Source organism: Topomyia yanbarensis, chromosome 2, assembly GCF_030247195.1.
Source record: "Topomyia yanbarensis strain Yona2022 chromosome 2, ASM3024719v1, whole genome shotgun sequence".
Taxonomy (NCBI): Eukaryota; Metazoa; Arthropoda; class Insecta; order Diptera; family Culicidae; genus Topomyia; species Topomyia yanbarensis.
In genome coordinates, this window is record NC_080671.1 from 174,655,494 (window position 1) to 174,671,194 (window position 15,701).

Here is a 15,701-nt window from a genome sequence, read left to right on the forward strand (position 1 = left end):
AAACGATTACGTGGCCGGAATTTTCAATAATTCTTTTGCAAGCACGCATTGAATGATTAAATATTTGAAATTAACCCTCAAAAAGGCAAGCGAAAATTGTGACTTCATAAAGCATCGCTTCTAAGACCCAATGAAACCAAGAGCCTCTTTTTTGTCGTTTTACCAGTGAGAGAATCGAAAGCCCGAAAACGCTCGATCATTTGTATTTCGAATTACAAATTCATTGAAACTAGGGAACTGTAACTAGCCGAGCCTCTGAGACCCCTTGCCTTTTTGAGGGTTAAAATTTGACAGAGATGTAATATATAGGTGCAAATATTTTTCTAAAAATTTTCTGGCAAGTCGGATCCTAAGTAGCAACTCTGACTACACAGTCGTTTCGTGAAAATGATATCTAATACTCTTTGCTATGGTTCATACTCATGAAAATACAGTAAACCTTTTTAGACGTCTGTAGTGTTCACTTTCCAAATCCTGTTAATTTATGAATAGTTTCAGATAACAGAAATTCAAAGTTCACGATTTATATGTGTATTTATTACTCTCAATGATTTTTTTAGAATATTCGACACATAGAAAAAAAAATCGCTAAAAAATTTATGCTGAAAAAGTCGTACTTATTTTGTTACAAAATGCAAAACATACATTGCCGGAAATTATTTTTTGTATACAGGCCGGTGGATGCCCGTTGTGAGTAGTATTTTTTTCTTATAGTACTTGTCACTGTCTTTCTCATAGAATCGAAATGTCTTCCACATATTTCCACATCTCTTAGTAATTGTCATTCAAAATGGCGGTATTTTTAACCCACTTTATTTAATAACTCTTAAGTTTTGAAATAAAAAATGTTGACGTCTACGACAAATATCTGCAATTTCTTAATTTCAACAACTTCATTGCACATCTGAAGAATTGAAAAAATCTCAGAAAAAAGTTATAATGAAAAAATGATTTTTTGGGTGCCTCCCACAAACAACGTGCTTTATCTCAACACCATTACATTTTGGAGAGTTTGCATGTTCAACAAGTTTTCTCGTAGTAGAATTTACTATAATTTTGTCATTAACATCGTGCCTCTATCTTAAAAATTAGTGGAAATAAATTTTCTATCTCACTTTTAGGTGGATTAATCACAATTCAGTATACATCAAAAGAAGGGGGCTAGGCTAGCATTCCTTATCTTACCTGCTGTGATCTATGTTCGAGCCTGGCCGGCGCTGGTATTGATCAATAAGCAACTTGGGACTACCAGGAGTTGTACATTGAAAGATAATTTGTTGCTCCCAGGTATCATCATCTATTGATTCCTTGTGCAATTTCAACTAGTACCGATCAATAACGGAGTAGCATCAAGGGGTGGTCGCAAAAGCACAAGAGCAGATTTATGAATGTCCAGCTAGTTCCTCCGATGCTGAAGCTTTGATAGACAGAGTTGAACTGTACTTAGATACTCCATTTTCGTGAAACAATACCCTTACAAAATAAACAGAATTCGAAAGTACAAAAAACTTTTTCAAGACAATGAAATGTATGCATACCATAAAATGAAAATCGCCGCTATATACGTTATGAGTCTGCGGAACTAAGGAGATACATACATTTTTGATTGTTATACTGCATCACTTTCCTACTTTTATCAGAATTTAATCAAGGCATAGAGATTAAAATAAATTTTATCTTTATTTCGATCGACTATTGTAATCATTGACCAATTTTTTAAACGTTTGAATTTATAGGATTACTTCCATTTTCGGGAGTTTCATTTTCTATTTCGGTAAAATTTCAAGATGAAGAAAAAGATGGAGAAGACAACGAACAAAAAGAATAACTGGTATGAATTAAACGCATCAACTGTTTTTTATGCCAAAAACATTTTGATACAATTTTTCAAAACAATTGCATATGAATAAGTGTATTTATACTGACAGAAACCATCGTAGGCAGATCAATCCTTGAAGGCTATAAAACTATCAACACCCATCAGGGAGAGTCCCGCATTCATTAAAGGTATAATGTAATCGTTATCCTGGGTGGTCGTCTCTTTGCTATATTCAGGACTAACATCGTCCACGATTGTTGATCAAGTGAATTAGTATTGGAAGACTGCATTACACGGAGCGGGTGTGGTTTAGCCGGAGGGATATTGTTTGTGATTATTGTCTGTATAGCTTTTTTGACTGCAATCTAGCGGATAGACAACCGACTGTCAGCAGGAAGAGTGACGTTATTCGATTCGCAGTATTCAACTGGCCATCAACAGGTTTGGATGGATCCTGCTGAACTAACGAGCGTCTGAAGATTGTAGGAATATTTTCTAGTGTCAGTCTTTTGACTCTACTTCCTTCCGCGTAAAATTGAGACAAACCGTGAAAAATTATAATAACCGTCTTTATGGCGTAGCAGACTGCGTCCTCGTTATGTGCCATGTACCGTGAAATGTAATATTAATTCAAAAGATAACAAGCAGTTGAACTGATTACGTTTAATCTTGATATCCGTGACCAAAGCAACTGTAAAGAGTTTATTACTTTACAAATTATCACCTACATACAATAAATTTGCTGTCTACCTTCTATTAGGCGATGAATCTCGCAGATGAATCGCGTGACGGTTGTCAGTAAGATTTTGTTCTCCACGTGAAAATGTTCTCACACAGCAAGCAATTAGTGTTGGACAACGTTCAGTGATTTCCCGCGTTAGAAATGGATCATACACGCAGTGATTCAATTGTTTTCACGAATCTCGAAAACCCTTTCAATCAGCAGCGTACTTGGAGGAAACGGATACTTCATGCAAGTGATACGTTCCTTTCACTCTTCGTGATAAGCCCTCTCGTGGTTACCCACTGGCGCGGTACATGGAGCTACATGGATCTGAAATCGGAGTTCTTTGCTCCATGGTTTTGTTTTTTGCTGGGTTCGTGCCTGCATACGACTTTTGCATTGCTTCGGGAACCTTTGCACGCACAATTTTCGCGACCTAGTGATGGAGTGAAATGTTGGTGGAAAACCACCCGCAGGTTTGTGGTGTCCAAAATATACACCTATATATTCAGTGTAAGCTGCGTTATGCACTGGCGAGGCGGTTGGGGTGTGATGCAGATGTACTTAGGTTAGTATGAGTTGGAAATGTGTACGGGAACAAAAGTTGATTGTTGGATTTTGAACTATTCTTATGCTTTGATACGTTTAGTACAATCGTAGGACTTCTATTGGCTGTCAATTGTTCTTCTCATTTAGTACAAATCGAAATTCAAGTGGTATGCCCTATACTCAAAATCAGTTCGAAAGAAACGAACGCGAACATTGTTAATTCTGTGTGTGAGCATATTGCAATTTTTTCGAAGGTGTAAGAATCAAATAATTCACAAGATGGTAAATCCTTATAAAGTTACATTCAGCATTAAAACTCGACTAAAAAGAAGTACTCTGTAAACACGTTTAAAATTAGTGTTATTTTAGGCAACTCTTCTATCAGATATGGATATAGTATAATACAAACTCTGAGGCGTTTAATGCGGAAGAACTTGGGCTAGGACTTGGGTATTATGCTATAGTTCTCCTCAGTGGAATGAATTTTTGGTAAAACCATTTTGCGCTTGAAAAGCAGCTATAACTAAATTAGTTATGGAATTCGCGCTTCGACTTCGTCTCATCAGAATCCGATACTAACGTTGTGATAGAACTAAGCTAGCGCCCGATTGACACTAGCTCCAAAAAACGAAAATACTATGTTCACTGACATGTTTGACTGCTGATTATATCTAATAAGAGTCGGTTAGGAAATGGTAAATAGGAACTTATACCAATCAGACCCACAGTAAAACCTTAACAGCATGATAGTTACCATTGCCGGCCGGCTCTGATTTTATCGTTCACAGGGAAGGAAAAGGTGGACAGAAAATATTGATGGTTCACCTACTTAACGAAAGAACGACGACTCATCAGACTGAGATGGAAGATTTGTGAGAACCATGTTATCTCACCGTTTGACGGCCTTTTAGAACATATCATTAGTAGCGCCTAGAATTACATTGAAAATACACAAAATAGCCAAAAACGAATCTCGTTCACAAACAAACAGATAGAACTTTTAAACTATTTGAGATAGAAGCTTGGCATTTTCAGCAATGTTGTTTGCAATAGCAAATTCTACAAACTAGCCGAAGACATCCTCTCATTAAATTTGTTAAAAAGAACAAGATCACTTTGAAATTAAAAAAAAATGAATATTGGCAGCGTTTCAGCTAATTCACTCCGAATAAGAAAGTACTGCTGATGCCCTGACCTTTTAGTGTCGATTTTCTTGACAATTTCAAGACGTAATACCTTTCTACGGCGAAAAACTATAAACTTCTAACGAAAAACTAGAACTAGGCGGACTTATATGTCCATCATCGAGAGGAAATGTGAAGAATCTTTTGCCTGCTGCTTGCTAAGAGTTGGATGTTCCATCAGAGTTTAGTAGCATGTCGGTGAGAGAGCATAACTGTTATGTTTCGCCACCGACACCGGCTGATTTTATTGACATTATGTCATTTTGAGACGCCCTGCTAATCACGCAAGCGAGAATTAATGAGTGCAAACATTAGGGCCCCTCATCCCTTTTCCAGCGGTCAAAAGAAACTCTTTTGTAGGAACGAAATAGGGGAAGATGAGGTAAAACGCACCCCCTAAGGAAATATGATCATAACTAAGCTATAGAACATCAATTGTGAGAATTTAATTAATGGTATCGTTTAGCCAACATTTTCCTCTGTAATCAAAATCATAACGCTTTGCAAAATATTCAAAACCATGAAAATAATTCAATTCTTCAAAATCATTAAAAATCACCTTTTGAAAAATAAGCGGGGCAAAACGCACCTGTGCGGGGGCAAAATGCACTACAACAACGGGGTAGAATGCACCACAACAACGGGGCAGAATGCTCGGCGAACAAGCAAGTAGTTTTGTTTTCTGACGAGATTTCACAAAAGTGTGCCATTAAATAGCCTTAGGTTATGCAATTGGTAGGTCTTCAGAACGATTTTTCTGTTTTCGATTAAAAAGCAGCAAAATCAGAGATGAGGCCATTTTGCCCCCGATAGAGCATAGATATTAATTTAGCAAAAAGTGAATTATTTAGTAGATTTTTCATATGTAGTGCGACAGAATAATGAACAACGGTATAAATAGAACTGGAATGCTCTAATATAATAGTAAAACAGTGTTTATAAGAGCGGAAAATCCTTGTTGCACGAGCCACAATAATTACATGAGAAGAGCACGTTATTGTGTTTTATTTATTTCTTGAGCTGCTATTGGTGTACGGTTATCAAACTTTGACAGTGTATGTTTACTATGGCGCATTTCCGACTGGTGTTACCGTTTTCTATAAATTTCCAGCTGTTTTCGATATAAGCAAGGGGTGCATTTTGCCCCGGGGGTGCGTTTTACCTCATCTTCCCCTAACACTAATAATAGATTTACTAAGGACGGGAACGACCACTCTGTTTGTAGATTCAAAGATGATCTCGGGTTTCAATCACAAAACATTTATTTTGCGTTAAAGTCCCTTCATCTTCAGGACACTTATAAAAGTGAAAGGTCTATTTCCATGTTATGATATCGCAGTTTCAAGAAGCAGCAACAAAGCATGACAGTGTTTAAGGTCCCTCTTTTTAACTTTCGTTTATTTATTAGTTAATCTCACATTACTGAACGAGAATTCCGAACAATACATCAGCACTTTTTTGATAATCAGATCTTTAAAAAGAGGTCTTTCACTAAAAAATATAACTGTACTATCTATCAGTTGATGTCCATTCATAGGTACATATTTTGTCACAGATATACACCATACAGCTCCTTAAAAAGACCACAATTGATTCTTGGAAAATTTTAAAACCAACAGAACATCATAAATACACCAAAATATGGTCTATATATAAGATCTACCGGGCCATAGTGATGGTTTTTTAATGGGTTGATCCAATTTCAAACACTATCAAAACACCATGCAGTTGGGATGAATTTAGATCTTGAGCATGGGCTCGTCGTTTGCTATGATAAGATTTATGTTCGCATATGGAAACTTTTCATAACAACATGTAAAGTATTGTGCAAGGCACACTGTGGTTTCTGTGTATTTCAGAATAAAAATTCGTATTTAAAGGAATAAATTAAATATAAACTCTATATCCATCAAAGATTACAGGTAAATTATTAGTGGTAAATTATAATTATTATTACTACAAACTCACTGGGCATTTGAGCCGGTTCCGTTGCATGTGTTTTCTACGCAATTGATAAGCATTTTTGGCAATGAAAAAAGTCAACGCATTCAGTTAGCAATATTTGTTTGTCGTGAAATGAACATGGAATTCACACGAGGTACCTACTGTCATTCACTCCGAGCCGTTTCATTATTCTTCTTGGGCAGCAAATACTCGCCCGCATACCGCCATTTACATTCCAAACAGTTGGTTTTATTTGTTGTGCAATCCCCCCGCTGTGAGCTTCGAGCCGCGAAATCTTTCTAGTAGCAGCAAAAATGTCTCTAATATTTCCAATATAACAGACAAGCACTAAGGCAAAATGCATAGCGAAATTCATAAGATTAATCTTATGATAACTAAAAAAGTAACAAAACTATGTTTTCATAAGATTAATATGAAAAACATACGACTTATATGATTACCTTAACATTTTATAAGTTATTGCATATGCCTGTCGTTCGAGTTTCATACAAGCATCTTATGATTCTCATAAACATAAGAGAAATGTATAATATTGTCTTATGATAATTCAACGATGCCTTATGGAACATGAAATCATAGCAAACCAATTTGACCAAATAATAATCTTATGATTTATATACGTGCTACTTGTGGCCAAAAATTATACGATATTCCTATGAAAGTCGCTGTATTTTTTGCCTGAGTGAGGAAAAGAAAGAATACGGTCAGAATCCTTCCTTTTATATCAACGATGCGATCCGTATGGGAAAGCATGGGAAATTTTTTTTTCCATTTTCACAATTTTTGGCTGGAAAATCGTTATATGTTCAAACGTCCAGCATTTTATAAAAAATCGATGTTCTCAAATTCCATCCAGTCTATAGTATCTTTTTTCGCGTTGGGGAAAACTTCGCTTATTAGACCACTAATCAGGATGTCTCGTGGCTAAATAGTATCCCAGTGGTGGCGATAAACCAAGTCCGAATTTTGAATTCTCATTGTTTTGGATTTTATTTTAATTTTCATTAACACACAAAAAACATCATTCAATTTTGTGACTATCAATTTGAATTGTTAATGTAATATGAAAATGAGAGAAATGATGCAATGTCTAGATTAATAAACATCGAAAATGCATGGGGTTGTTTAAAAAGGAAATTGGATCTCTAAGATAAGAAAAATATGCTCAAGAAGGGATTTACTCGAATTCAACTTGGTTCGTCTGCTAGAGCCCGTTTTTCCCCAGGTCACGAATAATCGTGATTGATATTTATTTATCTAGTAGATATTTCACAAAAATTTACATAATTATGCTCTTATTCTATTTTTAACAAATAACAAACATGTTCTTTTGAACACATTCACATTAGTCTCGTCCTTAATATCTCTTGGCAGTGTATTGTACAGTTTTGACCCTTTGTGGAACAAAGAATTTTGCGTGGATGCTAACAGATAAGAAGCTGGCCTTATGTCGTTTGCAGATCGGGGGATATACTGGTGAAGGTTTCTACCCCGTGCAATTCATGAAGGCAGATATTGTGGCGCTAGCCCTCTTACCACTTTATGAATTAGAAGTAGAGTGAGAAATGTAATACGTTGCCTCACCTAAAGCTACTAAAGTGCATCTAACATGGTTCGGATTGATGCTCTTCTGTTGCATCGTAGAACAAGTCTCATCACTTTGTTTTGCAACTTCTGAAGACGGTTCATCTGTTGATAAAATCGGGTCTTCACTTTACTAGCAATAGGAGAGCCCGGGCTTAGTTCGTGGAAGGCGTAAGTTGGCGGAGTTGCTTTTTGTTCGTTTGTGTTAGGCATACACAATTAATTTTTTCTGCTGAATCTCAGCTTTTTTCCACCTTTTGCCGAAATCTCAACGTAATTACTAATAATTGAGAAATACTGGGCCATCACGAAGCCGGCACTCCGGAATCATGTTAAGGAAGTTAATTCGGAAGCAGAAATAAGGAAAAAATGAATTTCAACACGAAAACAAATTAGACCAAACGTTGTACAAGGTTTTATGAGCAGTGTTAAGAGCAAGGTAGGTGTAGTAGGATATAGCGCACAATACGTGGGAATGACGGCAAACAAATTAAAAACAAGGATATGCGGTCACAAATCCAACATCAATACACTCAACAAACTAATCGAAGCTGGCACAAACAAGGAAGACCCACAAATCACAACACTCAAAGAACGAACTGCACTTCTCAATCACAGCATAGACACCGATCACGAATTCGATCTTCAAACAACCAAAATTCTGGACCAACATAAAAATACAACAGCACTACCCATACTGGAGATATGCCATATAATAAACAGCACCAACACAGTAAATAAACGCAGCGACGTCGAAGGTCTTAGCACCATATACGCAGGTATTTTACAAACCATAAAAACAATAACAGACAAAAAATACAAAGCATAGCAATGACAGATCTCAATACATGAACACTAACAGCTCATTAGACCAGTCTAGTATAAAACACACTAATAAAAATCCTCACAGTATATTTGAATCAACCGTGACACAAAGACGCTCCTAATACAAGACAAATCACAATTTTTTCAAAAAAGCAGTTAGAGAAAGTAAAATAGTGCTAATGCTGTAAGCCATCCACCGTTTGTACAATCTTTGTTAAATATCAACCATACCACATATGTTTTAAATTAAAATAGGACTATACTTTCCGCATACAAAACTGGATATTTACGCTGTTCACACAAACACATAGAAGACAAACAAACGTAGATTATTGTAAGTATCTTAAACAGAAAACAGTATATGCTCATCTAACGGAAATTATTTACTTTCTTCTGCATAAAACCATTGAATTAAATTTAAGATTCCTGTGAAGAAGACACTATAAATTGTCGAAACGTCGAAAAACATAAACATACATCGTTTGTGCTGCAGTACATGACTGAAATAGCCGAAAATCCATTGAAAAAAGTAGGATATAGCTATGAAATTGAGTAAAACGAATATGGAAAAAGTTTTATATGTTTAATCTTACTCCCTGAATGTTTTAAAATGACCGATGGAATGAGTTCATATTAACGAACCTTTTGGTATGATGCAATTTGGTTCAGTACACCATTCAATACTAGATTACTACGCATGAATGAACCGAAAAATGCTATCTTAACCTTTAACAACCAGATTATTTGAGACACAGGAAATCCCTATCTTGAATGTTGATCGACCATATCATCTTTTCCAGGTAGCAGCGGATTGTAGATGCTGGTACACCGAATATTAATCACTTCCTTAAGCACTGCGCTGTTAAGCTAGGTTAGGCATAATGGTACCATTCATCCACGGATAAACACAACATTGTTTACTAACCTCGAACATTTACAACAGAGTTCAACTCAAAACAATTGCCACGCCACAGCTAATAAATCCGTGTGTAGCACTGAATAACAACATGTAAATAATTACTTTTTTAACCTCTGTTGATGTTTAGAGTGAGCAAGTTTCAAGGATCACTAGACTAAACGTCTCCGAACTAGTCGGTATTAAGTCAGACCGGACTCAGTGATAAAATTTCGACAAAATGAGTTTAAAGTTTAAATCGCTACATCCTTTACGTTATAATTTGAAATTGAATTTTTACCATAACTCCTGTTTATTACAACATATTTCAAATCTGGTAAAAGTCAAATATAGCTGAAGAAACTCTTTATCCAGTGTTATCTATATCTCATTTTTTATGATTTTGCGACTTAGTCCGGTCTGACTTAAAACCGACCAACTCCAAGAAATTCAATTTGAGCAATTGTATTGCAATATTATTGTACAATTTTGTCAAAACAAATAACAAAAGGATACTTGTCGAAAATGAGTTATCTGTTGGATTGTATTCTGTGTCACCACTGAATCTCAATGCACAACCAAGATTACCAGATTTGTTCAGAAAATACGGAAAAATACCAAAACTTGGTTGTCCCATCCATAAGACTCAATGAAAATGTAAATCATGAACAGCGTTTTTCTCGGCTGGCTGTTTTTTCAATATGGGACTCTTATGCTTTAATGGGCAGTATATGAGTGAAAATTATTGCGATGTTGCTTGTTTCAGCGGAAATGGTCGCTACAATGGGGATCGGGTATTACCTTCGACATACAATCTAACTGTAACTTTGGCGTGCTACAAAGTGGTGGTACAATGATACTCACGGTGTGTCAATTATCACCAGGAAAAAATGACCACCAATTCTGCATCTGGCATTCGAAAGATCCATCCAAGCACCTTCTCAGTGAATTTCAAAATAATTCATCGAGAGAATCGAAAGATATTGCGATTTGAAGTTGTATGTCAATTTTCATAAGGCTACTAGCATACAGTCATAGGTTTGGTCTGAGTTTTATAAACAAAATATATTTGTTTATCATCTTTATACATTATTTTCCAAAGATATGGTATTCTAGTATTTCCTCTATAAATTGGAAAATATTTCATTGGCTAAATCGAAAGTTATGGCGATTTGAATTTTTATGGGTTTTCTACCAGATTTCAAACAATAATCCAAAGATTATTTGCACCGTTTATACGTAGCGCGGTTTAAAAAAAAACCCTAACATTTTTTTAACGATATTTATAATTTACAAAAGTTGCTTTTTAATTGCTGCTCTGAAAAAATGGAAGTTGACTACCTAACAATATAGTGAAATATGTAAATTAAAGAACTCGAGTAAATGGAATACTGGTAACCCGAGCAGAGCCTGATATCAAATTGAGTACTAAACTTGATGTTGTGATGTAGTAGGTAATGATTACTCAGGTTGTAATCGTTTTGGTCGTTTTTACGGTTAAAAGATCAAAATCGAAAGCAGAAACATTGTCCTATGACATCAAATAGAAAACTATTTATGCTATCAATGAAAGTAAATTGAAAACTCGTTGAGATGTTGAAATATTTCAATAAAAACAAAATAAGTAATCAATTTGATGTTTGCCAAAGAAATAGAAACAATCTTTTTTTTTCTAAAAAACGCAAAGCAAAGTGAGATCAAAATATGATGTCATCTCTGAAAAAGTTTAAGCCGATATCAAAATAAGATTTCAAAATGATGGCTGATATCAAAATATGATGTCTACTTGCTGTAATTTTGATGTTTGACTTTGCTCGGGAATATCTCCACGATTCTAATTATTTTTTTCATTATTGAGCAGTGAGACATTTTAAATTTAAATTTTAAATATTCTTCATAAGATTATAAAATAGAATTGTCTACCTCAATTTATAGACAACATAATTACTCTCGTGTATAAGTATTGTCTTTATCTAGTGAATAACTGTGTATTAAAAATGACGTCACACAACACACATCCCCTAACATCCCCTTTTACCAGTTTTAACATCTGTCAGTCATTCTAACTAGCCAGTTAAATTTATTGGTTGGACAGAGGTAGTGGCCCAACCCGGGATTACCGACTGCATATAATTTCAACGAAATCGTACCATAATATAAATTGAAGATAATATCTTTATTTTTGTTTTTTCGGATGCGTATGAAATTTATGATTGCATTTTTCCGTAAGTTGCAGTTTGCGTTAGGTCATTACCTAGTGTATAAAATTTGATAGATCATCGTTTTGAATAGAAATATATTAACTAACTATAATTCTTATATTTAAGAAGAATTATGTTATCTATAATTTAAGGTAGACAGCTCTATTTTGTATTTTTTTAGGAATGTTGTTGATAAAATTTTCATTTGTTCAATAATGAAAAAAATGGACTCTGTCTTCAAACTGCTGAGATACGGAAATTTGATGTAAGTACTGAAACTTTTACAAGTCAGCGCGGAACCGGTGAAATTTAGGTAAGTGGTGGCTTTGGAGGCTGCAAGAACGTAGCCTTTCTTCTGATAATGTGTATGCACTCTTAAGTATCCCTAAAAATGAGATATTTCTCAGAACTATTCATTGAAAATAATTCTTAGAAAATGATTATCAAAATGTTAAAAACAAATCAATATTCGAGACCCCTCCCGTTCCCTCCCTTATATAACATTAATTTATAATGTAATTTAATCGCATCCAAGATTTAGTTTAGTGAGTGTTTTAGCGATACTAATTTTTATTGTTTTGTGATAATATTGTTTTAACAGAGACACCGTGTCAACTCACTCTAATCGGTATGCGTTGATTTATCAATTCAATATTGATTTAAAAGATTTTCTTGCTCAAGGTTTACATGGAGTGAAAAGCACCGATAAGTGAAAACCGGTTATTAAATTCAAATCAATACAACCGCTCGGTCAAAACAATTGCACTGCAGTCATGAACAGGTTAGTGTAAATGGCAGCAATAGGTGCTTTAGGGGTGTTACCGGGTTGACTGCAACGTTTTCAATTTCATCTATTTAAGTAAGGAGTAATAATATAAGATGTCTTTACCTTTAGAACTCAGACTGCATCTCATGTTACGATGCACAAATTCTAAGAAAAAAAAATTACGTGTGATCAGAGCATTATTTCTATGCTTCTAAAATGGAAATTAGAAGTATCAGTCTATAAAATGAAACAACACTAGTATACTCACACAACTACAAATAAACGCGAAAGCACCCAATTTTTTAATGTTCAGAACAAGAAACACAAGGCCGATATTACCGAATCGCAAACGCACGCGATAACCAGGAGCCAGGATAGAGAACATAGTAGTCAAAACTTGCTGCTGAGTGCTGTGGAGTGACCGACATATCACAGCAATGGATACAATAAGACCGATATTTTTTTAAATGTTGCAAGGTAGACAAAATATTATTTGGAGCATGTCTCAACAAACGGAGGTCCAACTAAAAACAGTCTAATTTAAAAAAAGATACCCGATCAGAAACACATAACAGAAACATTTCAAAACTATATCTCGCACTGTCTCTTGTTATAATTTTCTGTTATTTTAACTACTAACGAGACCAGATTTATAGCACAGCTTACTACGAAAATTGAATTCTGTTATAATCTTGTTATTTCATTCTGATCGGGTAATCATCGAATCAGGATTACAAATGTTTTGCTAGTATGACAAGAGTGACCCTCGTAGTCCTAACCCTGAACAAATTTCTAGTATCAGTATCAGGAGTATCGACAAATGTCCCTTAAGGGGGGGTAAGGGTTTCAGCGTGGAAAAAAACACTTTTTTGCGATTTTTTTGGAACTTTGCGTGAAGCAAATTGATCAAAACTTTTATAAATTATAGTGTAACATGTTGTAATTTTCCTAAGCAAAAATATCGACAAACTTTTGTTGAACGTCTTTGTAAAACATGATTTGCGGTGTTACCTGCCATTCAAAAACTACTTAACCGATTTCTTTCAAACTTTGCATACACATTCTATGTAAAAAAATACCTAACCCCTACATTGAGATGTGCCAATTCGACGTCGTTAAAAGTAATTGATTAATATTTAACGAAGATTATATTTCTGCTCCATGCTGAAAATCACACATTTACCGCAGCTTTAATTGTCAAAAGTAACAGAAATCGAATGAAATCGTTTGTATCGTAGGCAGAAGATATTTTGGGGCATTCTGTCATCTACATAACATTTCACAATTATTTCATGCATATATAATTGATCTTAATCAATAAATTGCTATGGAATATATTTCGAATGCGAAAAATCCTGGATGCAGATTCTTTGTGGATAAAAACGAGAGATTTAAATTTTTTGACGTTTAACGCATGAGGAACAAAATCCGAACAAGTTTTGAATAAGTCGGTGGATGCAATTCACTGCACAAATCATAAAACTGTACACAAAATGAAGTACCACCACTCTCTCTCTGGTACTAGCAACACATCCAGATCCAGTCAATTCCGTAAATGAGTTTAGTTGGAAAAATGGAGCTGGCGAAAGAAGACCGCCATAAATTTATGTTCAGTTTTTTGCGCGGAATACGAGAAAACACAAAAGTTAACACATTCATTGCTTCAAATATCTCGGATTCTATTAAAAGTTAAACTCTTCGGGGATGAAAATGGCTCAAAAAATTGGCTCGGGGCAAAACTACACTTCGCGAGACAACAAAGTTCCAGTGAAATTGAGGGCTGTATCCGCGGGTCGATCAGAAAATTCTCTTGCGAGTTGGGGAAAAAATTTATGTTAATCCAAAAGGGATGGAAAACTACTTGCAAGGAACGGGAATAGTGAAAAAATCCAAAAAATTGACGCCTGCCACAACATGAAAGTAGTGAATAACGTTTAAACCCAAACTACGGGCTCTTTCCTAAAAATATTTTGCTAATGCTTCGTAATAAAAGTGTGGTATGGATGACCCAAACCCAAGTAACAATTGAAGTTTTATAGCATCTTACAAGTGCGATCTAAGTTTTATGAGTGGCTATAAACCTACCATAAAACTTAAATTGTTACTAGGGGATTAACATAATTTACGGTGAAGAAAAAAGATGACAACCAAAACATTTCTACAAGTCTCCTGACAATGAAACGGGATAGAATGTTAAACTCATTCGTAAGCCAAGATTAACAGTTAAGTTTATATTAGTGCCATCAGCGATCGTGGATTTAGCGAACCTGCCTTTTTTAAGAAGGACCTAGCAGCTAGTTCGCAAACCTATGTAGCCAAATATGTGCCTGTTCTTCAACAATTTATCCTAAAAGTTCATAAAAACGAAAAAGTGGTGCGCTACACTAATACAACCATTGCGAATTTTGTGCCAACGTATCATCGAATGCATCTTGAAGTAACCCTCAAACGGCAAATTTCCTGCGAATGGCCTACCATAAAGGTGTTAGAGCGAAAAAGGCAGACTGTCTGATAAACTAAATAAAGAATAACTGAAAAGCAAGTACAGGTCGGACTCGATTATCCGGGGATTTGAAAAAAATCTCACCCCGGATAATCGAATCACCCGGATAATCGAATCAAATTTTTTTTTGCGTTTTTTCATGAATTTAAGCTTCATTCGTGGAGAAATTGGAAATAAAATGACCAGGACAAATTTTCCTATTATGGTAAATATAAATGTACCTATTTTGGCCCTAGTCGATTTTTCAGGCTTTCAGGGTGTGATTTGTATTTTCAGTTGGTTTTCATTTATTATTCATATTGGTAACGAGTTAACGATATGTATCAGTTGCTTATAGCTATTTGTACAAGAATTCGAAGATAAACTTTTTAATAAGGTATGTCTTTTGCAATACAAGTCAAACTCGATTACCCAGGGCTTAGATTTTCCGAGGTAACTGATTCGATTACTCGAATACCAGAAAAAAATTTAATAAGTAAACTGGGGGTCGTCTGTTTCTTGGCTCCAGTTTAATTTACGTGGAGTGTCACATATCACAGCTAACATGTCTAGTCATTCTAATTAGAAGAGTGCGTGTTGCGCACCCACAAAGAGATCCTTGTCCTTGTAGCATCATTTAGTTGACATATGCTGGATTGTCAGGTAATAACTACGCGTGTAGTCTTCGCAAACTGTCCCACTCATAC

General features: G+C 35.2%; 2 protein-coding genes across 2 annotated transcripts in view; one reads left to right on the forward strand and one right to left on the reverse strand.

Moving 5' to 3' along the window:
- Positions 1 to 15,701, reverse strand: part of LOC131682173 (phosphopentomutase) — a 207,858-nt gene that overhangs the window by 96,871 nt on the left and 95,286 nt on the right. The gene's annotated exons all lie outside the window — the stretch shown is intronic.
- Positions 2,675 to 15,701, forward strand: part of LOC131682175 (uncharacterized) — a 49,112-nt gene continuing 36,085 nt past the window's right edge. Inside the window, exon 1 of the mRNA XM_058963453.1 lies at positions 2,675 to 3,111. Within this exon, the coding sequence (XP_058819436.1) occupies positions 2,703 to 3,111 (409 nt within the window). The 5' untranslated portion in view covers positions 2,675 to 2,702. The remainder of the gene's footprint in view (positions 3,112 to 15,701) is intronic.